The sequence below is a fragment of the Danio aesculapii genome, chromosome 9 (assembly GCF_903798145.1).
Source record: "Danio aesculapii chromosome 9, fDanAes4.1, whole genome shotgun sequence".
Taxonomy (NCBI): Eukaryota; Metazoa; Chordata; class Actinopteri; order Cypriniformes; family Danionidae; genus Danio; species Danio aesculapii.
In genome coordinates this window covers 52,077,602-52,104,619 of record NC_079443.1, presented here as the reverse complement: position 1 = coordinate 52,104,619, position 27,018 = coordinate 52,077,602, and the positions used below count along the sequence as shown (strand labels likewise).

Genomic DNA, 27,018 nt, shown 5'->3' with positions numbered 1-27,018 from the left:
TGTCCCTCAGGTGCCGTCTAAAGGTGCTCTGGATCTGCCGTGTTTGGGTGAGGAATGGAGCGCAGACACAGTTTGGGATCCTGGACGGGATCTGTTCCTCTGGGCTGTAGTGCAGAATAACAGAGAGCTGGCGGAGATCGGCTGGGAACAGGTACAGGACAGCAGATCTCATTATAAACATTGAAAACCAGTCAGCAGAAGTAGTTTTAGATGTATTTCTACCCAATGCAAATTCATTACAATATTAAAGAACTTTATTATTTATAATTACATCTATTGTTTTTAATGTAGTTTACTTTAAAAAATATTAAAATATATTTATTTGTTTATCAGCTTGGTCAGTTGGCGTTTCTGTGTGGAGTTTGCATGTTCTCCCCGTGTTCACGTGGGTTTCCTCCGGGTGCTCCGTTTTCCCCCACAGTCCATAGACACGCGGTATAGGTGAATTGGGTAGGCTAAATTGTCCGTAATGTGAGTGTGTATGGATGTTTGCCAGTGATGGGTTGCACCTGGAAGGGTATCCGCTGCATGTGCTGGATAAGTTGGTGGTTCATTCCACTGTGGCGACCCCGGATTAATAAAGGGACTAAGGCGAAAAGAAAATGATTGAATGTTTATTAGTATTTTTTAAAACAGCAAATTGTTGGACAAAGAACAATATAAACTAAATTGTGAAATACTAAACTTAAAACACTGAAAAATCGCACATATATTATATTACTGTTTATTAATACGTATTTTAACACAATTTTTTTTAGATGTTACTCTAACGTTTAAATGATAAATTCGTATTTGATTGCATAAATCAATTGTTTGATCTGTTTTTGCAATGAAAAGATAACAGCCCCTTAAATACCATCAGTGTAACAGCAGGTTGAAGCACTGCTGTTAGATGTAAGTGTGTTGTGTTTGCAGTGCAGAGACTGTATCGCCGCCGCTCTGGCCGCCAGTAAGATCTTGAGGAAACTGGCGCAGGAGAGCGGAGAGGACGACAGTGAAGAGGCCACAGAGATGCTGGAGCTCGCCAACCACTACGAGAAACAGGCCATCGGTACCACATCACCTTTTACTCTGTGACCTCTGACCCTAGTACCGCTTACCTTTGACATCTGATACTGTGACCTTTGACCTTTTGACTTCTAACGCAGTGCCTTTACACTCTGACCTCGTTACCTGACCTTTGACATCTGACCCTATGACTTCTGACGCAGTGCCTTTTTACTCTGACTTTTGACCCTGTTACCTTTGACATCTGACCCTACGACTTCTGATGCTGTGGCCTTTTACTCTGTGACCTCTGACCCTGTTACCTCTTACCTTTGACATCTGGCACTTTGCTGACCCCCTTTGACCATTTCACCATTTTAACTCCTACCTCGAACCCTGCACCCTCTGACCCTATGACTTCTGATGTTGTGCCTTTTCTCTCTGTGACCTCAGACCCTGTCACCTTTGACCCTTTACTCACTGACCTATAACTCTGACGCTTTCACCCACATAAATCTTTGACCCTGTGCCCTCTGACCCTCTGATCACTCATCTGTGACCTCTGACCCTGTTACCTTTGACCCTGTACTCACTGACCTATAACTCTGACGCTTTCACCCACATAAATCTTTGACCCTGTGCCCTCTGACCCTCTGATCACTCATCTGTGACCTCTGACCCTGTCACCCTCTCTTAACTCTAATCCTGTGTCCTATGACTTCTGATGTTGTGCCTTTTCTCTCTGTGACCTCTGACCCTGTCACCTTTGACCCTGTACTCACTGACCTATAACGCTGACGCTTTCACCCACATAAATCTTTGACCCTGTGCCCTCTGACCCTTTAATCACTCACCTGTGACCTCTGACCCTGTCACCCTCTCTTAACTCTAATCCTGTGTCCTATGACTTATGATGCTGTGCCTTTTTACTCTGTGCCCACTTATCTTTGACCTCTGGCCATTTGACATCAGACCCTGTCACTGACCCCCTGTACTCGCTGACCTATAACCTCTGACCCTTTCAACCTTTTAACATTTACCTCTAATCCTACAAACTCTGACATCTGACTCTCTGCTCTTTTATTCTGTCAACTTTGACCCTCTGCCCTCTGGCGCTGTACTCACTCACATGAAACCTCTCACTCTTTGCCCTTTTACCTATGACCTTTGACTAGGGGTGTAACGGATCTCGGTTGACCCGTGATTCGTATAGATCACAACCCATGGTTCAGAACACCCGTGACCCATGGATTAATACCTTTTTTTTCTTGTAGATTAATCCTAAATTTGTAAGGATCACAGAGAGATCGCCTCTCACATCATTCAGATGTATGAAAGCATTTAGGCTTTCCTGTAAAATATAATGATGACGGAAGAAGTTGTGGTGGGTTATTCGGGATGTGGTGGGTTTCTTAGGTTATTAAAGGTGTTTTCTGTCACTACTTGTTTAGCCTGCATTAATGCATTCAGTGTAAGCTGCACGGTTAATCATTAAAATATCAGGATCTCAACACCCACGCAACATACATTATAAATGATGGTGATTTGCATATGTTTATTAATCCTAATAGATTCAGTCTTTAGTCTTTTGAGTTAGTTATGAAGCTACAACAACTTAAAGTTAAGTTACAGTCAAATAACACAGAAGTACTGGGAAAACAATTTATAGTTTAGATTAAACCACTGATGTTTATGGTAATGATTAAAATCATCGTCATATGTGTTTAACTTGACGCTCAAAATGAAAGTTGTAGGCAGCAATTACATTATTTAACCAATAGGTGGCGACAACCAGCCTTCAAAAATATGCCACTGAATAATTCTTCAAAAATGAGTCATCTAGCAATGAAACCAGAACCAGGAAGTCAATTCAATTCAATTCACCTTTATTTGTATAGCGCTTATACAATGTAGATTGTGTCAAAGCAGCTTCACATAAAAGGTCACAGTAAATAGGAACAGTGTAGTTCAGTTTGTAGTGTTTAAGTTCAGTTCAGTTTAGCTCAGTTCAGTGTGGTTTAATAATCACTACTGAGAGTCCAAATATTGAAGAGCAAATCCAACGATGCGCAGCTCTACAGATCCTGAACCATGCAAGCCAGTGGCGACAGCGGAGAGGGAAAAAAAACTTCACTAAAGGCGGAAGTGAAGAAAAAAAACCTTGAGAGAAACCAGGCTCAGTTGGGCACGACCATTTTAATTTCTCCGCTGGCCAAACGTCTTGTGCAGAGCTGCAGTCTCAGTGGCGGAGGCCGGAAGCTGGCCTCAGCGAAGACTCGTCTGTCTCTGGAGCGTCATAGGAAACAGTCTCATGTTCTCCACTCTTCCATGACCATCGCAGTAGTTGTTCAGGATTCGGCCAGGTCCAGGATATGGAAACCTTGGGATCATCTCGTCGTTGGTCTTGGATCGAATCAGTGACTCTGCATAGTCTGAGGGCCCCGGGAAGAGTATCCCCAGGTGGAAATGGAGAATAAAGAAAATAATTAGCGTAGCTGATGTTCACAGTGTATATCAGCAAGATGCATAACCTGTGTGGAAGCCCCCTAAGTGGTGCACTAAGTGTATGCTTTACTGAACAGATAGGTCTTTAATCTAGTTTTGAATTGGGAGAGTGTGTCTGAGCCTCGGACGTTATCAGGAAGGCTATTCCAGAGTTTAGGAGCTATAAATGAGAAGGCTCGACCTCCTTTACTCGACTTTGCTATTCTAGGTACTACCAGAAGTCCTGAGTTTTGAGATCTTAAAGAGCGAGTTGGATTGTAGCGAGACAGAAGATTGGTTAGAAAAACAGGAGCTCGATTATTTAAAGCTTTATATGTAAGAAGCAATATTTTAAATTCAATACGAAACTTAACAGGCAGCCAGTGTAAGGAGGATAAAATTGGGGTGATGTGATCAAAGTCAGAGCACATCACACCTGTCCTCAGGTCTTTACACTGGCTCCCAGTCACATTCAGAATAGATTTTGAAGTATTATTACTGGTCTATAAATCACTAAATGGCCTAGGACCTCAATACATTACAGATATGCTCACTGAATACAAACCTAACAGATCACTCAGATCGTTAGGATCATATAAACTAGAAATTCTAAGAGTTCAGTCAAAGCTGGGTGAATCGGCTTTCAGCTACTAACAGCGCCCCCTACTGCTGGAATCAGCTTCCAGAAATGATCAGATGTGCTCCAACATTAGGCACATTCAAATCAAGACTGAAAACACATCTGTTTAGCTGTGCCTTTACCGAATGAGCACTGTGCTATGTGCGACAGATCGCACTATTGTTGTCTTTCTCTTCTTTTTCATTCTTTTATAACCTGTGTAACGGATCGACACCAAGAGCTGCTTTCCTTGATTTTATTTAGTCCTGCAGAAGACAATTAAACACAAATATGTTGTCTTCTGGCTGTAGTGCACATCCGACCCCCTCATCAATACACAGCAGCATTGACTGGTCGGATTAATTATTTTCTCAATAATATATGTAATGACATTTGATAAATGTTACAATTTATACACAATTACACACATAATCTCTTATAATTTGACACTTTTTTTTAGGAAGGATAGATTAAAATTCACAGAAAAACATTTTTTTCTTTACAGTTACAACAAAATGAACCTTTATCTTTATCATTAGAAACCAAACTTTACATACAAAAATGTATGTGTAAAAAAATTACGTACAACAGAGCCACCTTGTGGAGAACTAAAAATGTGTGTTTAGTTAAACAAAATGCAAACAAAAAGGACTGTAAAACGTACCTGCAGAAGACAATTAAACACAAATAAATTGTCTTCTGGCTGTAGTGCACATCCGACCCCTATATATACAAAATAACAGAGTTTTCGCACTGAGAAATAGAGTACAAAAAAAAAGACAAAATGGCGATTTGCCAATGTGCGGTTAGCACTTATGTTAATCATTAGAAAACTGCCACAAACTTAATTCAGCGATAAAACCAAACAGAAATAACATAATATTGTAATATAGTTTGCATGAAATGACAACCCCTTGCTTTAGAACGATAGAAATATAAAATACACTCAGGAGCAAAGCTCTGCACAACCTACCCTCATCAATACACAGCAGCATCGTGAGGGGGTGAGGAGAAAAGACGAAGTACGGCAACACAAGAGGTACAAAAAGGGGCGATGTGCGGGTTTATCATTGCCATGGAAAATAAATTAAAATGACTGCAAAATGTGTTCTCAAAAGGATAAAATTCACAAATATGAAATAAAATCTTTAAATAAATAAAAAGCGCAATATAATTTGAAATTTTTATAATTTTAACAGAGTGCAATAGTAACTCTGTTACACCTGTTTTTTTAATCTAATTTTAATCATTTTTATTATTTGTTTTTATGTTATTATACTTGTTTCTTTTATTCCTGTTTATATAAAGCACTTTGAATTGCCACGGTCTATGAAATGTGCTATATAAATAAACTTGCCTTGCCAAACATTAAGTTTTATGAGTGAATAACTGAATAATTTAGTGAAAATGAGACTAAATATACAATTAAATATACACTTTATAGTGTTTCAGCAACAGTAGTAACAGTGAATGTTTCACAGTACTGAATATTTTACTATTTATTTTATTCAGCTGATCATTTCTTCATTTTATTTTTAATAAAATTACAGCTTCTAACATCTGTTTGTTAAAACCAAAAGTGTCTTGCGGTACTGTTTTTGTAATAAATGGAAAGCAAATGACATTTGTCTCCTCCTCTTTGTGGTCCGATCTGTGACTAAAAAAACCATAATGTGATCAGAATTGTGAACCATTACACCACTACCCATGACCCTGTGATATCTGACCCTGTACTCACTTCCCCATAACATCTGACCCTGTACTCGCTTCCCTGTGACCTCTGACCCTTTTGCTCTTTCAACTCCAACCTTGCACCCAATGACCTCTGATACTAAGCCCTTTTGTGAACTTTGACCTTGTGCACTCTGACCCTGTACTCAATAACATGTAACCTCTGACCCTTTTGCCCACCTAACTCTTACCTTTATACCTTCCCCCTCTTACCTGTGATCTCAGACCCTGTGACAACTGACCCTGTACTCGCTTCCCTGTGACATCTGAGCCTCTTGTTCTTTTAACTCTGACCTTGCACCCATCTGACACTACACCCTATTACTCTGTAAATGTTGACCCTGTGCCCCCTCCGACCCTGTACTCAATCACATGTAACCTCTGATTCTTTTGCCCACTTTCCTTTATCTCTTTACCCTCCTCGCTATGATCTCTGACCCTTTGACCTTCTGACCTGTGCAGGCGTGTTCAGCGAGTGCCACAGCTGGGATGCACAGCGGGCACAGAAGCTGCTCATCCGCATCTCTCCATCATGGGGCAGAAGCACGTGTCTGTGGCTCGCTCTGGAGGCTCATGATAAAAGCTTCATCGCTCACTCTGGAGTTCAGGTGAGTGAACGGTAAACAGACAGGATGCTCTCCTGTCAGCCGTGGTGTAAATTAACTAATTACAAGTACTCAAATGACTGTAATTACGTAGTTTTTATCAGGAACTGTAATTTACTAAGCAGTTTTAAAAATATGTACTTTTACTTTCCCCGCGTACATTTACATCTGCTATAATTTTAATGTTGTTTTCTGTGTGTTTACATTGATAAATATGGCCACTGTGTTAAATGCACAGTACTGTTATGATCTCATCGCCACATTAGATCATTATGATAACATAATATATACCTTCGGTGATTTCCTGAAGATAAATACCAATAAATAGCACACCTGGAATAACTACAACAGTCGCCATCATCTGATCTCATATGAAGCAAGAGATCGCGATGACATCTGATGACGTGTGCAGGCAGGCCCGGATTGCCTAATCGGGAGGACTGGGAGAATTCCCAGTGGGCTGGTCCTTTTTTTTGGCCGCGAGGGCCGGTGTCCCAGCTGCTTGCACTCTCAGCAGTCACTCTCTTTTCATTTATTTATTTATTTTACCACAGCCTCACATTTTTTATCCATTGTTTTACCGCAGCTCCGCTCTTTTTATTTCTTTTCTCGCAGCCCCGTGAGCAAATATAAGATTATTGGTTGTCACGGACGAAAGTGGAGAGAGTTTGGGGAGTCGTGAAAGTGAACAGCGGACGGGGGAGGAGGGCGGTTGAGGAGGGCCAGATCCGGTACCCCTGAAATCTGATCCGGCACCTCATTTTACCAATCCCCCTATTGGTAAAATGAGGTGCCGGATCAGATTTCAGGGGTACCGGATCTGGCGTGTTCATATTAATGGATATTACACCTGCTCAATGAAAATCAGATGATTCACTACATTAATAAATCTGACATAACTTGATCAGAAATCTAAGGGGGGGGGAGATTAAGCCATCAATAGAAAGTGTGGTTAAAAGAATGCAAGAATGTAAAACATGCAATACTTGTTTCATTCTGTTTACTGTTTAAAACAATACTTGCAATACTGTTTGGGTTACTTATATAGGTTTACATATTTTATTTTTATTTTTTGTGTGACCACCGTTACAAAGGGCTGGATATCTATAAAAGAAGTTTGCACAGAATATGTATTCAGAAATTGCAGAAAAAAGGACATTGTGATGTTTTAAAGAATAGTTTTGGAGATTTACCTACCCTTTAATATTCTCATATTTATGAAAAACATTTGAAGTTCTAAAGCAGCTGTGTCCTTGAAGTAGACGTGATAGTGTCATTAGAAACTGAATTGGAAATGACGTTATTTTAATATAGTCAGTCGTGAACTGAGCTGGGCTGGTCTAAGGCTTGAAACTCCAGGGCTGAAAAGGAATCCCACTCCGGTCCTGTGTGCAGGTGTTGTAGTGCTGTCCCAATTCTTAGGGGAAAATTTTGAAGCCCTTCCCCTTCACACTCAGTTTTAAGGGCCAAGGGGAAGGGGAAGGGGTACAAAAATAGAATTGGGATTGGGCCTTAACTTCCAGTGGTATTTTTTTGCTGTGTTGACGAATGTAAGCACTTAAAGTGGTCGTCTTTCGATTTACCACACACATGATGTTTCATATTTGAGGTATCGGTCTTGTTGCTTTCATATACATAAAGCGCTTCACAGTGGTTTCACATTACATACCCAGCACTTTATCCTCGTTAACCACTTTGCTATATCGCTCCCACACGGCACTTTTCTTTCCTTCCTTATGTTTTGAATACTTCCTTTTTAAGTTTCTCTCGGATCGGTTTTGCCTCCATTTCTGCTTCAACATATGGACCTTCAGTACACGCATTTATTTTTTTAATTAGCCTGCAAATTAGGGCCCTTTTGCCTGATGAAAGATGTATTAAAACACATTCATATTTTAGAGAATGTGTTTAAAAAAATACGAAGCAAAAATCATTAAGAATAACTCATCCACCCGTGTCCCACCCGCAATTAATCATATTGTTTTTTATTACCCGACCCGCCCGACCCGCGGATAATCTGCAGCGCCCGCAGATAAAACTATTGAAACTATTCTCGGGCATTCTGCTTGAATGGGAAAACATCAAATTCTCCAAAACTGTTTGTCAAGCTCACAAATACATAACATATTTGGAGTCACCAATAAAGTTAAGCATCAACCGTCTCATAAGTTTCATTTCTAAACCTTCAAATCAAACAAAATCAGCATTTTTTCAGGTTGCCCAAGCTACTCATAATGCGTACTCAAAAGGGACAAGATCAACCTCATTTTAATACATATCATCCTCTAAATAATGCTTTGTGAGGTCGCACTAGCCTTCTGAAGTAATTCAATGGTCTTTATGGCAGATCTCGTTCCAAACTGACAGCGACTCTTCAGTTATAAGTTTGTTGTATTTGAGTAGTTGCTGTCATGTGATGTGCTTTTAAAGGGAAAAACTGTACCTTCCGTTTGTTTCACACAGATTACAAAACCAGAGAGCATTTGTTTTCAAGTGTAGTTTGTTTAAAAGTACAGAATTCAAGCTTTATGTGAATATATTTCTCATGTCTGTGAAGCAAGTATTCGCTGAGATTCCAGTGCATTTGCTGACTCCAGAGGATTCATAATGAAGCTGCAGAAACTGTCGTAAAAACACACGTCTGTTCCAAGTAGGCATGGGACGATCGTTTTAAAGGTATACCGCGGTTTGGAAAAGTCAAGGTTTTGAAACCGCCAAAATTTTCTGTAATACCTTTTCCCAAGGTATGTGTAAGACTTTTTTATTTACATTATTTTGTTTTGGACAACAGTGTCATCAGCAGAAAAGAGCTCCAAAGATGCCATTTTAAAGTGTAAAGAAATCTGTGCAGAAGTCAATGATTCATTTGTATTATTTAACCTGACATGTTCACTGCTCCAAAATATATTAAATGTTTCTCAAAATAAAATATATTGTGTTAAATGGGGCGGGGGTTAGTTTTTTACCCAGACATTTAAGAAGAATATATATTAGAGAAGTGATCACAATACCGTGAGACTGTGCAACCGTGATATTTTATCCAAGGTTATCATACCGTCAGAATCTTGTACCGGCCCATGCCTAGTTCCAAGCCTCTCCCCTGCAGTATCATCAGTCTATATTGATCGTTGATTGGCTCCTGCACTAGAAGGTGGGGCTTTATTCACCATAATGACCATTACACTTTTCCCTATTCAAAACTGTGCAAGTGATATGTCTTGTGTAGTATATAGTCTTTGGTACGAGCCTTAAAAGTGTTGTTCAACCTGTTAACGCTGTTGTTATGAGTGTTTTGTGTGTGTTTTAGGCTCTTCTGACTCAGATCTGGTGTGGAGAGCTGTCAGTAGATAATCCACACTGGAAGGTGCTGCTCTGCATGGTCTTCTTTCCTCTCATCTACACCGGCTTCCTGACCTTCAGGTCAAAACAGTCTTTTTTATGTAAAACAAATGTACAAAATACTTATTATTTACACAAACCTCAATATCAGAGGTAACAAACAGATAAAAACCTGCAACTAAGAAATGAAAGGTAGATAGTCCAGAAAAGAGAGCCGTTCTTTTTCTAAAAGTCTTCTGTAATCTCCTGACATTGAACGGGATTTTATCAGGTCTGCAATAGGAAATAGGTTTGTTGATCCAATGCTTTCTAGATAAAGAGTGAATTTCCTTTCATTTAATCAATATACTTTTTTTAATAATGTGATGAGTCTAGTAGTTCAGTGCTGAAAACAGCAGTCTTTAATGATGAGCAAACCTTTTTCATAAAAAGGCATACAGTGAAAGGTGCTGAATTTGCATGCACACACCAGTAGAGGGCAGCGTTGCACTAAATAATATTTACAGCTCAAACTTTATTTTCATTTAATGACTTTTTAAACTATTAATATTATCTGAACTGTTGCAGACGGGATGAAGACATTCAGAGACAGGCGGAACGGACGGAGCAGCAGAAACTGGCCATGGAGTCTGTGTTTGCTGGACAGTCAGACGGCAAAATCAAACGTCATTTACGGTCAGTGGAGTTACATGCATCTGTATTTATAAGTCCTGCATTTAAGTGTATGAGTGAATGACATAAATTATATTCAATTTAAGTGATGTTAGCATCAAACAATAGGCAAAATCATAAAAAAAAATTAAAGAACAATTATTATTTATTGCTTATTGTATTATTATTATTATTATTATTATTATTATTATTATTATTAGATATTTTTAAAAATTATTACATAACCAAAATGCAGAATTTTTATAGTATTATTGTTTTTTACACAATTATACATTTAATATAATTTGGTGCTATGATGAATATTACATACAGATGTTGTTGAATGTATATAATAATAAGAGTAATTGTATCTAAGTTGTGTTTGCATCATAGTCATTATTTACACAATAATGCTTTAGATTATTTTAAGAATTAATTTTATTTGTAATAATACATAATGTTATTAGTAGTATTATTATTATATATTATTATCATTACATAACCAAAATACATAACCAATTTGTATGATGTTATTGTTTTTCACAGAATAATCCATTTTGTTTGAATATTTTTTGTTAATTTTCAAATACATCCATTTACAAACCCTAAAACCCTTACATAGATCAGAACAAAACATAGCTGTCGATCACTTCAGTCTAAAATTACAAGTGTTTAGAGAAACATAGCAATGTTAGTAATGATAATAATAACAACAACAACAACAATAAAATAAATAAATAAATAAATAAATAAATAAATAAATAAAACCAAGATGGATGGATGGATGGATGGATGGATGGATGGATGGATGGATGGATGGACAGACAGACAGACAGACAGACAGACAGACAGACAGACAGACAGACAGACAGACAGACAGACAGACAGATAGATAGATAGATAGATAGATAGATAGATAGATAGATAGATAGATAGATAGATAGATAGATAGATAGATAGATAGATAGATAGATAGATAGATAGATAATTGTATATGCATATATATTTTGCCAGAATTGGGTTGCGGCTGGAAGGGCATCCGCTGTGTAAAAACGTGCTGGATAAGTTGGTGGTTCATTTCACTGTGGCGACCCCAGATTAATAAAGGGACTAAACCGACAAGAAAATGAATGCATATATATTTGTAGGGTATAACTTTATATGTTCAACATAATCAATAAAGGGGTGCCATATGTTATAGAATTGTTTACTTGATCCTCTTAAAGAGTATCTAATTTTTTCAAGGTACAGACAAGACATCATCTCTCGGGTCCATTGAATAAAGGTGGGTGGAAGGGGATCTTTCCATTTAAGCAAAACTGCTCTGCGTGCTAATAAAGAAGAGAAGACAAGAATCTTACACCGACGCTGAGAAACATGAGTCTTCAGGGGCAATTCCAAAACAGAATAATAAACAGAATAACAATAATCTGATATAATATTCTGTTATGATGAATATTGCATACAGGTGTTACTGGTGTTGTTGTTGTTGTTGTTGTTGTATATTTAAAATTACAATAAATACTAGAATTATTAATAATACTTATAATAACAGTAATTGGATCTAAGTTGTGTTTGCATCATAATATTTTTTACACAATAATACTTTAGTTTTAATTCTTTAAGAACAAATGTTATCTTTTCGGCACAGTCCCTTTATTAATCTGGGGTCGCCACAGTGGAATGAACCGCCAATTTATCCAGCTCATGTTTTACTCAGCGGATGCCCTTCCAGCTGCAACCCATTTCTGGGAAACATCCATACACACTCATAAACACACATAAACTACGGACAGTTCTAGCTTACCCAATTCACCAGTACCACATGTCTTTGGACTGTGGGGGAAACTGGAGCACCTGGAGGAAACCCACGCAAACGTAGGGAGAACATGCACACAGAAATGCCAACTGACCCAGCCGAGGGTCGAACCAGCGACCTTCTTGCTGTGAGGCAACAGTTCTACCTACTGCACCACCGTGTCACCAATGTTATGAGTGTGTATGGGTGTTTCCCAGTGTTGGGTTGTGGCTGGAAGGGCATCCGCTGCATAAAACATATGCTGGATAAATTGGCGGTTCATTCTGCCGTGGCGAATGAACAGATTAATAAAGGGACTAAGCTGAAAAGAAAATTAATGAATTAATTAAGTTATGGGCGTCACGGTGGCGCAGTGGGTAGCTCGATCGCCTCACAGCAAGAAGGTTGCTAGTTTGAGCCTCGACTGGGTCAGTTGGCATTTCTGTGTGGAGTTTGCATGTTCTCTCCCTGTTGGCGTGGGTTTCCTCTGGGTGCTCCGGTTTCCCCCACAGTACAAAGACATGCGGTACAGGTGAATTGAATTAGCTAAATTGTCCGTAGTGTATGAGTGTGTGAATGAGTGTGTATGGTTGTTTCCTAGTCTTGGGTTGCGGCTGGGAGGGCATCCGCTGCATAAAACATGAGAAACATGGATAAGTTGGCGGTTCATTCCACTGTGGCGACCCCTGATTAATAAAGGGACTAACCCGAAAAGAAAATGAATGAATCTCTTGAAGCAAATTAACATGCTCTGAATAACGAGTGATTATTATTGTGTGTCAGTGGATCTTCACAGAAGTCTGAGCTGAAGCCTTTGAACTGTTCGTCTCGTCTGATGAGTTTCCTCAAGTCTCCTCAAGTCAAGTTTTACTGGAACATCGCCTCATATTTCGGCTTCCTGTGGCTGTTTGCTGTGGTGCTCATGATCGATTTCCAGACCTCGCCGTCATGGAGGGAACTGCTGCTGTATGTGTGGCTCACGTCGCTGGTGTGTGAGGAGGTTCGACAGGTGAGACACACACACACACACACACACACACACTAACACACACACACACAGTTAAGCAGGTCGCACACCTGAAACGCCTGGTGTGCGACCTGCTTTAGAGTAAAAATTATTCGCCCTCCTGTGAATTTCTATAACTTTTTCAGATATTTCCCAAATGATGTTGAACAGATTGAGGAAATTTTCACAGTATTTCCTATAATATTTTTTCTTCTGGAGAAAGTCTGATTTGTTTTATTTCGGCTAGAATAAAAGCAGATTTTAAATATTTTAAAGCTATTTTAAGGTCAATATTATTAGCCCCCTTAAGCAATATTTGTTTTGGAGAGTCTACAGAACAAACCACTGTTATACAATGACTTACCTAATTACCCTAACACAGGGGTCGGCAACCCAAAATATTGAAAGAGCCATATTGGACCAAAAAAACAAAAAACAAGTATGTCTGGAGCCGCAAAAAATTAAAAGCCTTATAATGAAGGCAACACATGCTTTATGTCTTTATTATCTCTATATATATATATATATATATATAGCACATATCTATATTAGCCTACTATCAAAATGACTAAGTTGGCCACAAATACATAATGAGCCTTCATAATTAAATGTTTATTTTCCCTGCAGCGCATCCTGCAAAGAATGACGCACCACGTGACTACTCTGTTGTACGATGCCGCCTCAAGTTTAACTTCATTACAATATTAATGAACCATGTTTCATTGCTTTGATGAAATTAAAGAAATGCAATAAAGAAATCCGATTTTTGATGTCATTTTTATTTTGAGGATTCGAAAAAACAACAACAAAATGGAACGTGCATAACGTGGCCCTCATCGGGGCAACAAACAGAGTGCAATAAAACGCAGCCTGCATTTATAAAAATATAACAGCAGCCTTTTGAAAAGATAAAGTATATAAAATCAAATTAATACAGTTTAAGTTTGATTTCTGTGCAAATGCCAAGCAAGTCAGTGCAAGGGTAAAACGCAGCAGCATCCTCTGTTCTCCTCAGTTATTTTTCTCTTTTTCCCTTTGGGATCCATGACCCATCACTCAGCCGCCGGTTTGTTTACAACAGCCACCTGCCTGGCATCCCGCCCTGCTGATAGAAACGTGTGTCGCAGGCTATGACGCAAATTTTCGTTGACAAAAATGTTGAAATTTAATATTTATTCTACACATTTTACAGCATTAGAAAACGTTAAGAATGTTCGTGTCATGTTTGTCCTCATACAGAAACTATATTAAAACAAAAAATATATTTCCCTCCCCCATCTTTTTCCATTTTTAAACATTCTTGAAAAAGCTCCAGGGAGCCACTAGGCAGCGCTAAAGAGCCGCATGCGGCTCTAGAGCCGCGGGTTGCCGACCCCAGCCCTAACCTAACCTAATTAACCTAGTTAAGCCTTTAAATGTCACTTTAAGCTGAATACTAGTGTCTTGAAGAAGATCTAGTCAAATATTATGTGCTGTCATCATGGTGAAGATATTTTAAAATGTTTTCACAGCTCTATCATGACTTTGATGGTTCTGGATTTCGGAAGAAAGCAAAGATGTACATCAAGGATCTGTGGAATATCCTGGATGTGCTGTCAATCATGCTGTTCATTGCTGGCTTGGTCTGCAGGTAAACTAACACTAATAGAAGATCACATGCAGTGTTTCCTCTAGGATTTGTTCCACCTGTGGCGGCAGACTCTGTTAGGACTTTTACACAGATCTGCCAACTACCTGTGGCGTTATTACATTAACAAGTGTCGTGAGCGCAGTATTACAAGCCGAGATCGCATTCATGTAATACAAGCAGTATTGGTGCTCGAGCGGCGATTTCCTCTGTTTGTGCAGAAAAGTTATTGCGTGCTCTCAAATATACACTGCTCAAGTGCAGATCTTCTCGTGCGCTCTCAAATAAACTCCACTGAAGTGTGATTTAGCGCATTTGTGTAACAAGTATGTCTCCAACATTTATAAGATTTGCTAGGAATATTGATGAATGTCTCCAATAGACCTACAGAGCGGCATTAATGCGTCCTGAAGTAAAACGGTTATAAACTCCAGCAAGATAAAGTCATTTTATGCAGAGGCATAGAGCTTCATCTATAAGCAAAGTATAATTATGGAAACTGTGTTCATCATAACTGAAAACTACATCGTGTTTGCTGGCCTCACGCATCACGCAACTGTCACGCAATTAAAAATATTGCTTCTTACCTATAAAGCTTTAAATAATCGAGCTCCTGTTTTTCTAACCAATCTTCTGTCTTGCTTCAATCCAACTCGCTCTTTAAGGTCTCAAAACTCAGGGCTTCTGGTAGTACCTAGAATAGCAAAGTCGAGTAAAGGAGGTCGAGCCTTCTCATTTATAGCTCCTAAACTCTGGAATAGCCTTCCTGATAACGTCCGAGGCTCAGACACACTCTCCCAATTCAAAACTAGATTAAAGACCTATCTGTTCAGTAAAGCATACACTCAGTGCACCACTTAGCAGGCTTCCACACAGGTTATGCATCTTGTTTATATACACTATGAACAGCAGCTACGCTAATTATTTTCTTTATTCTCCATTTCCATCTGGGGATACTCCTCCCGAGGCCCTCAGACTATGCAAAGTCACTGATTCGATCCAAGACCAACGATGAGATGATCCCATGGTTTTCATATCCTGGACCAGGCCGAATCCTGAGCAGCTACTGTGGTGGTAATGGAGGAGTGGAGAACATGGGACTGATTCCTGTGACGCTCCAGAGACAGACGAGTCTTCGCTGAGGCCAGCTTCCAGCCTCCGCCGCTGAGACTGCAGCTCTGCACAAGACGTTTGGCCAGCGGAGAAATTAAATGATCGTGCCCAACTGAGCCTGGTTTCTCTCAAGGTTTTTTTTTTTTTCACTTTCGCCTTTAGTGAAGTTTTTTTCCCTCTCCGCTGTCGCCACTGGCTTGCATGGTTCAGGATCTGTAGAGCTGCGCATCGTTGGATTTGCTCTTCATTGTTTGGACTCTCAGTAGTGATTATTAAACCACACTGAACTGAGCTCAACTGAACTGAACTTAAACACTACAAACTGAACTACACTGTTCCTATTTACTGTGACCCTTTATGTGAAGCTGCTTTGACACAATCTACATTGTATAAGCGCTATACAAATAAAGGTAAATTGAATTGAATTGAACTGTCAGTCAGTCAGTCAGTCAGTCAGCACGTCACCTTAAAGGGTTAAACAAATAGTTCACAGCACCACTACGGTTACAGAAAAGTTTGCTCTGTTATAATTCACTTAACTTTTAATATGTTTTGGTGCGATTATAATCTGCTATTTAAAAAAACGACTGAATATTTTGATGGATTATCTACCATGAAAGAATGAATGTAGCGAAAGCCATGACGTGATTAAGATTAGTTTAACACAAGTCATATTTGCTTTGCTCCATTATTATCAAAGTTGAAAAGTGGGTGTACAGTACACAACAAACAAAGGCCTAGTTTGATTGAATTCAATTCATGTTTATTTCTATAGCGCTTTTACAATGTGTCAAAGCAGCTTAACATAGAAGTTCTAGTAAAGTCTAGATTTCACAGTTGAAGTTCAGATCAGTTCAGTTCAGTGTGGTTTAAATTTTACTGCTGAGAGTCCAAACACTGAAGAGCAAATGCATCGATGCGCAGCTCCACAAGTCCCAATCCAAGCAAGCCAGTGGCGACAGCAGCAAGGAAAAAACTTCACCAATTGATGAAGTGAAGGGAAAAAAAAAACTTGAGAAATACCAGGCTCTGTTGGACATGACCATTTTTCCCCTAGCCAAACTTCCTGTGTTGAGCTGTAATCTAGGCGCTGGGGGCTGGAGAACGCTGGATGTCCATCGTGGAGAACTGCAGGTATGAGTAGGCCTCCAGCGGGTGTTCAGGCTCGCCCACAGGATCAATGTGGGGACTCGTCTGTCACTGGGGTCTTTCAGAAATCCGTCTCATGCTCTCCACTCCTCCATGACCACCACAGCATCAGCTCAGGATACGGCCTGGTCCAGGATTATGGATACCCTGGCATCATTTCTTCACAGGTCTTGGATCGCATCAATGGTACTGCACAATCTCTAGAGGCCTCGAGATGACAATTCCCAGGTGAAAATAGAGAATAAAGAAAAAAATTTGCGTAGCTGCTGTTCATAGTGTATATAAACAAGATGCAAAAGTGGTTATAAATTAAAATAGTAGTTGTACAAACAAACATAGAAACAAACATGTAAAGCATATGAGTATTTCTAACAAAATGTCTGGTGCATTAAGACAGGAGGAGTGTGTCCTACAGTTGGTTTGTCAAGCCCACTCACCTGCATGGAGCACACTTATGCATAATACCGTTATGCGATGCATTGTGTGTACGCTTTACTAAAAAGAGGTCTGTAATCTAGTTTTGAAACTACTTTCGAAGTTTGATATTTATTTGGATTTGAACTTCTAATATTTATGTAAGTATAAAGTTATCAATGTGTATATATATATATATATATATATATATATATATATATATATATATATATATATATCACTGTTTTAGTGGCTTTTGCATCGTTTAATGAAACAATCGCACATATTGGGCATTTAAATGTAAAATACACAAAAAAATCGTAGTCTTTATTTACAGTATATGCGTCAACACAACAACAAACAGCACTGAAAAGCAACATTTAACCTCATATGTTTGTATTAGTCCTGTCAATCAATAAAAAGACCTAATTAATCACACTTTTTTCTGCAAATAATCACGATTAATCGGATTAAAAAGACTGAAACTTGTAATTTTGGCTATTCAAAAGTAAAATTAATGTAAACGCAAGACAAAAAACTATTTTAAGTTCAAAATATGATTGTTTATTAGAATTTTTGTTTAGCTTGTAACACAGATTTCTTCATGTAAACAACATGCATGAAGAAATAAACCATCAAAATCCTCAAACTGTTGACTTGACAGCCATATTTAATACAGAAATTAAAACACAGGCATGTAAACGCCATTTGAGTTTCAAAACAATCAATGCCAATAAAGATACATTTATTTCCATGTTGGATTCTGAGTGGACTGCAGAAAAAAGCCAAAATACAGGCGTTGCAGATATGAAATTGGAAAATTATAATAATAAAGTAATGAATACAAACAATTACACTCATTGAAAAGTTGTATTGCTGTGAGTTGAGAACATTAATTATAAAGTAGAAAGAATTTAGTTTAGTCCTCCTTTATATTCAGCCAGTTCAGACAGTCCAGTCTGTTGACATTATTAGGGGACAATGTGGACCTTTTCTTTTGAATGATGTGAGCTGAGAGTGAGAACAGTCTCTCAAAAGCAGAATCACTGAATCAGCATGTGAATTTCAGTGCCTAATTGTGGGTGACTAGTGCTACGACAAGAACGTAAAAAGGATCAAGGAGTACATCAAAGGCACATACAGGTACACGTTGTGTCACACCAAAGACTAATTCTAACAGGGACTTTGGACACCATCTCTAAACATTTAATTCTAAACAACTTTGAGGGATATGGACACCGTCGGCGATGTTTAGGCATTTGTTCTTGTTGCTAGGAAACGCACGCACGCACGCACACACACACACACACACACACACACACACACACAAAACGCGTTTGACTCCCTTTAGATTCATTGACACGTATGATCGTGTTACCAAATTTGATTAAACTAAGCGTTCTAAAGTATGGCTGTATTGTACCAGCAAAGATTCTGACACAACAACCTGAAGCAGATGTTTTATAAAAGTTGTGTTTAAGGGAGGAAACACGTCAAACTAATGAAACATTTGAGGGCTCATGGAATCATAGCTGAGGAATGCGCTGTCTTTGACTCCGATTTTAATATGATTAGGATAACACTCTAAGTAAGAGTCTACAATGTAAACAGTGATTTTTGATTACCTTAAAGGACCACCGAGTCACGAAATGCGGAGGTTTTTCTTTCCATTCGGCATGTGGTATCAAATTCCATTAAAAATTAAACATATGAAATTAGATGAAACTCTGGAGGAAACACTGGTGATGCGACATTAATTATTTTATACTAAAACTTTCCTTCTAAAAGTCCTTCCTTGGTCTTATCCATATTTCTTTGCACGTTGAACACACGTCGACCACAACAGGAAATAAAAAACCCTGCAACTGTGTTAATTGCATACATTTTTTTTTTACGCGTTAAGTATTTCAAATTAATCGCATGCGTTAACGCACTCATTTTGACAGCACTAGTTTGTACTAATAATTTTAATTCTTATAAATAAGCACAAGCAATGAAAAATCTGTTGATTAAAAAAGGTTTTACTGAATCATGTTTAAAGTTGCATATAATGAGCCTCAGATCAGCATCATTCACAGTTAATCAGTCTCTGTGTTTGTCCCGCAGACTTCAGGCCTCCGACACTGTGTTTTACATCGGTAAAGTCATCCTCTGCATCGACTTTATCATATTCTGCCTGCGATTAATGGCCATCTTCTCCATCAGTCGAACACTGGGTCCCAAAATAATCATCGTCAGGAGAATGGTGAGTTTGCATCTTCATACTGCTCATGTATTCAGTTCTCATGTATTTGTGCAGTCTTCACTTGAGCAGCACTTGATACTGTGGATCATCGTATCTTGTTAAAACATTTAAATCTTGAGGCTGGAATCCGGGATGCTGCATTAGTTTGAGTCCCACTTATCAAATAGGACTGTGGAGTACCACAGGGCTTGATTTTCGGCCCCATCTTATTTTTATCTTATTTTCCTTTTATCTACCAGTACGGGCTGGAGGGCATGCTGTTGCGGACCTGTGGAAGGGAACCCAGCTGCATTGGCATATTAACTGCCTAGAGCTGTTAGCAGTGTTTCTCGCGCTGCGCTGTTTTTTTACCGGTGCTGAGGGGGCAACACGTGCTGGTCTGGATGGACAGCACAGCGACGATGGCGTATATCAACCGTATGGGGGGTATACGCTCCCGCCGCATGTCTCAGCTCGCTCGCCGTCTGCAACTCTGGAGTCATACGCGGCAGAAGTCGTGCGTGCTATTCACAGTCCAGGCTTGCTCAACCGTGTGGCCGACGGGCTCTCACGGCAGCTCCTAACCCCGGGAGAATGGCGACTCCACCCTGAGTCTGTCTAGCTGATATGGGCGCACTTCGGGGAAGCCCAGGTCAACCTGTTTGCTTTCTCCGAGAACACCCATTGTCAGTGGTTCTTTTCCCCGACCGAGGGCTCCCTCGGCACGGATGCACTGGCCCACAGATGGCCTCAGGGCATGCCCAAGTATGCGTTTCCCCCAGTGAGCCTTCTCGCGCATTTACTGTGCAAGGTCAGGGAGGACGAGGAGCAGGTCTTGCTAGTTGCGCCTCTCTGGCCCAACCGGACCTAGATATCAGAACTCTCCCTCCTCGCGATCCCTTTGAGAGAGGACCTACTCTCTCAGGGTCAGGGCCCTATCTGGCACCCTCTCCCAGATCTGTGGAACCTCCACGTGTGGTCCATAGACGCAGCGAGGAAGACTTGGGTAACCTACCAATGGCAGTGGTTAATACCATCACTCAAGCTAGAGCACTCTCTACGAGCCATGCCTACGCCCTGAAGTGGAGTCTATTCACTGAGTGGTGTGCTTCTCGTCGAGAAGACCTCCGATCTTGCCAGATCAGTGTTGTGCTTTCTTTCGTTCAGGACAGGTTGGAGCTGTCGCCCTCCACACTGAAGGTTTACGTGGCCGCCATTTCCGCTCATCATGATGCGGTGGATGGTGGCACTGTGGGAGGCATAACCTCATCATCCGCTTCCTCAGAGGTGCGAGGTGAATTTTTCCAACCCGCCCTCCTCTCATACCCTCTTGGGATCTCGTGGAAATCTCTTCGAACTTTCTGTCCCTGAGAACAGCTCTGCTGGTCGCGTTGGCATTGATTAAGAGGGTTCGGGATCTGGAGGCATTTTCGGTCAGTGACTCTTGCCTGGAATTCGGGCCGGCCTACTCTCACGTTGTCCTGAGACCCCGGCCCGGCTGTGCGCCCAAGGTCTGCAAGCTCTGCCTGCGGAGGAGGCAGACCCAGCCCTTTCAATACTGTGTCCTGTTCGCGCTTTGCGGATTTATGTGGACCGTACTCAGAGCTTTAGGTCCTCTGACCAGCTCTTTGTCTGTTATGGTGATCGGCAGAAGGGAAGTGTCATATCGAAACAGAGGTTAGCCCACTGGATAGTGGATGCCATCTCCCTCGCTTACCAGAGCCAGGGCGAGCTGTGTCCCCGGGGGTGAGAGCGCACTCCACTTGGAGCGTCGCATCCTCTTGGCACGTGGCGCCTCTCTGACAGACATTTGCAGAGCTGCGGGCTGGGCGATACCTAATACATTTGCAATGTTTTACAATCTGCGAATGGAGCTGGTTTCCTCAAGGGTATAGGGTCCTCAAAAACTAGGGTCCTCCCTATCGGGACTCAATGCTTTGGCAACATACTGTTGTGTTTAAAAACTCTATTTTACTGGGTTACTTGCGAAATTCATGTTTAGAAAATATAAAATTGATAGAAACATCCAAAGCTTGCAGTTTGTCACTTCCGCCCAAATGGATCAATGATTTCTTTGACATCTCCTCATACTACAGTTCACCATCAAATCTTCTGACCAATCAAATGCTCTCTAGTGTCTGACATACCCCGCCCCCTTCAAGAAGCATCTCGTTTGCTTTTCATTTAATGCGTTTGAGCTCAACCGCTCTCACTGACAGAGCTGTGATAAAACAAAACTCTATTGGCTGTTTTTTAAGGGGAGGGGCTACTCTATCTCCTGCCCTCTCTTCATGTTTCAGTTGAGATTACGCCAAACATCGAATAAAAAATGCACATTTTTAAGCACTTCACGGGACCTTTGATAGCAGGAGTCTAAAAGGACTTATTGAGTATTGTTTTAAATGTCTGTATTCTTCAAGCTGTATTCTTCAAGCTAAACGTTTGATTTTTTTGCATTTTTAAATAGCTAAATCTTGTGAATGTGCATCTCTAACTCTCTATCTTTGTCTCTGCAGATGTTGGATTTGTTCTTCTTCATGTTTCTGCTCAGTATCTGGGTTGTGGCGTACGGTGTGGCCAAACAGGGCATTCTGATTGAAAACGAAGAGAGGCTAAACTGGATCATCCGTGGAGCTGTTTATGAGCCCTACATCACCATATTTGGCAACTTCCCTACTAATATAGACAGTGAGAAGTTTATAGATCACTCTTACAAATAAACCCAGACCCATTGGAAGTATGTGCCCAGGGCTATGTTTTTTAAGAACCGGGAAATATGTACCCTAGACCAGTGTTTCCCAACCCTGTTCCTGGAGGCACACCAACAGTACATATTTTGGATGTCTCCGTTATCTGACCCATTAACTTCAGGTTTTGGAGTCTCTTCTGATGTTATGATAAGTTGATTCAGGTGTGTTTGATTAGGGAGAGGTTGAAAATGTGGACTGTTGGTGTGCCTTCAGGAACAGGGTTGGGAAACACTGCCCTAGACTATATTTGTTTTCTCAGATCCACTAGACAGCGCTGTGTACACTTTTGATGATCTCAAATAAATTACTATGGCATGTTTTCTCATGGGTGGCACGGTGGCTCAGTGGTTAGAACTGTCGCCTCACAGCAATTTGGCATTTCTGTGTAGAGTTTGCATGTTCTCCCCGTGTTTGGTTTCCTCTAAGTGCTCCGGTTTCCCCCACAGTCCAAACACATACGCTATAGGTGAATTAGATTAACTAAATTGGCTATAGTGTATGAGTGTGTGTATGTGTGTGTGTGTGTGTGAATGTGAGAGTGTGTGGGTGTTTCCCAGTACTGGGTTGCGGCTGGAAGGGCATCTGCTGTGTAAAACATATGCCGGAATAGTTGCCGGTTCTGCTGTGGTGACCACTGATTAATAAGGGACTAAGCTGAAGGAAAATGACTGAATGAATGTTTTCTCATGCGTGCATTTCTCGTAAATCCACCAGAGGCTGCTGTGTACATTTTTGTCAATGGTATCACCCTGTAGCATTTTGCCGTTTACACACAAAATGTAACCAATATGTACCTACAACCACATACTTTTCGGTTCTCGGAAATGGATACCTGGGCACATTTTCCCAATGAGCCTTCTACCTGATGTAACACATAAAAAATGATTCTGTTATAAAATAATATAGGCTGGATCAGTGATGTTCAATAACATTTTGACTTGAAAGAAACAAGTTAATTCTAAAACATAAATCCTATTTATGGCAACGCAGTGGTGCAATAGGTAGTGCAGTCGCCTCATAGCAAGAAGGTTGCTGGTTCGAGCCTCGGCTGGATCAGTTGGCGTTTCTGTGTTGAGTTTGCATGTTCTCCCTGTGTTCGCATGGGTTTCCTCCGGTTTCCCCCACAGTCCAAAGACATGCGGTACAGGTGAATTGGGTAGGCTAAATTGTCCGTAGTGTTTGAGTGTGAATGGATGTTTCCCAGAGATGGGTTGCAGCTGGAAGGGCATCCACTGCGTAAAACATATGCTGGATAAGTTGGCGGTTCATTCCACTGTGGCGACCCCACATTAATAAAGGGACTAAGCCAAAAAAGAAAATGAATGAATGAAATCCTATATATATTACTCATCATGTTCATATCAATCCTATTAATTTTGTTTTGCAACAACTCATAAATATTGAACCTACTAAAGCCTCAAGAATTACTGATAAATAACATGTGCTTATATAAGTGTAAATATGCAATGAAATATAATGTGATATTTAAACATGCAATGCAAATTGACTTTATTGTATTGCATATTAAAATAAGACAAATGCCCAATGAGTAATTTCAGGTTAATTTTATTTCATCTTTGTTATAATGGATATGATTAACCTCAGTTAATATTAACTGCTAACATGAACAACTGTACTTTTATTAATCAACATTAAAGGATTCACACAACTGCAACTAATATATCACTCAATAAGTTCATGCATTCATGTAAACTCATGAACATTTGAATATTTGCATGGTCTAAAATGACCACTGACTATTATAAAAGCAGAAAAAATATGTTTAATAACTTGAATTGTGATGGATTTTTCTAAAATGACACCAACATTATAATCCAAAGTACTATTGTCATACTATTTTCGTAAGGGTACACAACTAGTGTACAAGTGGATTGTCTAAGTCGGTGGTTTTCAAACTTTTTTTCACCAAGTACCACCTCAGAAAAAAACCCTGGTCATCACCATAATGACCAGTATTGAAATACAGTAGCGTCGTAGGCCTAATTAACTAGAAACGAGGCAGATTAACTACTATTATTAAGAATATGTGTTATTATCAGTCACTTTAAACATTATAAATAGTTTAAACATTAACTGTGCTTAAAGTGTTAAAAAAAACTCACAGTTTAAATTAAAATGTGCTTTTAAAACTTAATTAAAAATAGCACTGTTCTTAAAAAGTAAATAGAAAACTTCTCTACTTACGAAGTATTAATGTATAGTAGGCTATTCATCAAAACCTGGACATGTTGCATATATATAAATATATATATATTGTTTACATTATACAATATATATATATACAATTTTTTTATACATTTTAAAATATGTTGCATGTACATATGACATATTTGTATATCTTTGAAATCTATACATTAACTTGTATTTTAATATGATTTGGAATCACAGCAAGAAGGTCGCTGGTTCGAGCCTCGGCTGGGTCCGTTGGCGTTTGCATGTTCTCCCTGCGTTCACATGGGTTTCCTCCGGGTGCTCCGGTTTCCCCGACAGTCCAAACACATGCGGTACAGGTGAATTGGGTTGGCTAAATTGTCCGCGCACTGACCACTGTTTTCAAACAGACTCGGGTACGGTTCACGGTTCCTCTGTCGGCGCACACGGAGACTAACTTTAATTACATTTTAACTCTTAAGCAGGTCGCACACCAGAAAATATCATGGGAATGTCCGCGTCTGGTGTGTGATACTTTTAACTGTCATGTGCGCGCCGTGTCACGGTGCCGAGCAGGCGCTTCCGGTGTGCAACCTGCTTATGTTCTGTGTCTCGCGCCATTTGAATCACGTCCAAATGAATTAGCTTAAATCTGAGGTAACTAACGAAACCGAAAGCCAAGCCGCTTTACAAAAACTAATAACTTTATATATTGAAAACACGCATTATTGTATACAACTACGAACACACGTTTTAACACATTGGTAATAATTATTTCACCAAGGATGCAGCATGGGGAAATTCCAGAGATTGCAGTAACTGAAGTGCCAACACAACAGCACCGGTCTGCAGAAGGGCTTCTCTAGCGTGTGTGTATCTGCTCAGTAAGCGCCACCCGCCCCTTCCTCTTGCTCTGTGCCAGGCAGATTGAGTTTTAACATGTAACACTGTTCATTCGAAACCTCTGTATACTTTCATTTATCTTGGTAACTGTAATAATTTTTTGTTTTGTTTAAAGTATAGGGAGACTGTTAACGTTATTCTCTCTCTCTACTTTGTTCAGTGAAAAACGCCACATCCTGGTTCACTTGTATCCCGTTTGACGAGCCTGCTGCTTTTCCTCCGAAAATCCGTTTTAGAGCCGACTTCATGGATGAAAATTTTAACTCCGTGCAGGCCGTCAGTGCTAGCTGTCTGTTTTTGTCGTCGAGACAGGCCGTGTCCAACAACTTAAAAGCCAGTACAGCGTCAGGAAGCGTCATATTATACCTTTTCATCCGATTGTATCGCTGTTCAAAATCAATTATGTAGTCCGCTAAATAACCGCTACATAGTACACTTCATACCGCGATCCTTTTCCTCTTTTAAGAACACATCATCCAGCTTAGCCATCAGCGCTGCCATACCAGTATCACTGTCTAAATCCTCCGCAGATATTTCCATCGCCGTCTCACGGGCCCTGCCTTCAAGCCCCAAGGCAACAGCGAGGGCTTGTTTGCTTTTGTCGAGTTCGGTGACCCGCGTCCAGGAAATTAACTTCATTTTTCCAGCACTCGTACGGCCTTGTTTCGTCAAACTTCGGCGGCACTTCATAACTGGCTGCCATCATTCAACCATCCTCTGCTACCATGTAAAGTTGATTAAACACGACGTTTATTTGGTAAGCGCACTTTATTTCGTTAATTCCCCGCTCTCCCACACACAACCTCTTCAATCAACATTCTCCCGAAAACCCCGCCCCCGCGCGCTCTCCTCATTTGTAACCCGGATAACCTCCTTTCAGGTGAACAAAGTAGAGAGAGAGAATAACATGTTAACACTAATGACACGATGCACCAAAGTAAACATTGTAAGCACACTGGTGTAATCATACGCTTTAGGGAACAGCCACTGTTGTCTGATCACATCAGTCTCAGTGTTATCCAGCTGGATAACACCACACACCCAGCTGGTGTTATGGTGATGGCGCAAAATGGCTGCCGTCGCGTCATCCAGGTTGATGCTGCACACTGTTGGTGGATGAGGAGATCCCCCCCTACAGTATGTGTAAAGCGCTTTCAGTGCTTTAAAGCGCTATATAAATGTGAGTAATTATTATTATTAATATTATTGTACGCATCAAAGGGATAAAAATCTGTTCATTTTATTATTCAGTGATTGTTCCTTGCACCACTATAAGTAAGCCCGCGTACCACAGTTTGAGAACCACTGATCTAAGTTATAATATGATTGTTTTTGCACTGCAACTGATGATCAACAGTAAAAATTATACCTCTTCTCAACAGGAAAAACTACAAACACTCAAGAATGCGTGATTTATATGCTGTCATGGCTTTGCAATCAAAAAAA

General features: G+C 40.1%; 1 protein-coding gene across 1 annotated transcript in view; it reads left to right on the top strand.

Moving 5' to 3' along the window:
* Positions 1-27,018, top strand: part of trpm2 (transient receptor potential cation channel, subfamily M, member 2) — an 82,421-nt gene that overhangs the window by 19,786 nt on the left and 35,617 nt on the right. The window contains exons 6-14 of the mRNA XM_056466088.1: positions 11-151; positions 916-1,051; positions 6,284-6,429; positions 9,734-9,846; positions 10,333-10,440; positions 12,998-13,223; positions 14,732-14,850; positions 19,630-19,768; positions 22,264-22,435. Of these exons, the coding sequence (XP_056322063.1) occupies positions 11-151; positions 916-1,051; positions 6,284-6,429; positions 9,734-9,846; positions 10,333-10,440; positions 12,998-13,223; positions 14,732-14,850; positions 19,630-19,768; positions 22,264-22,435 (1,300 nt within the window). The remainder of the gene's footprint in view (positions 1-10; positions 152-915; positions 1,052-6,283; positions 6,430-9,733; positions 9,847-10,332; positions 10,441-12,997; positions 13,224-14,731; positions 14,851-19,629; positions 19,769-22,263; positions 22,436-27,018) is intronic.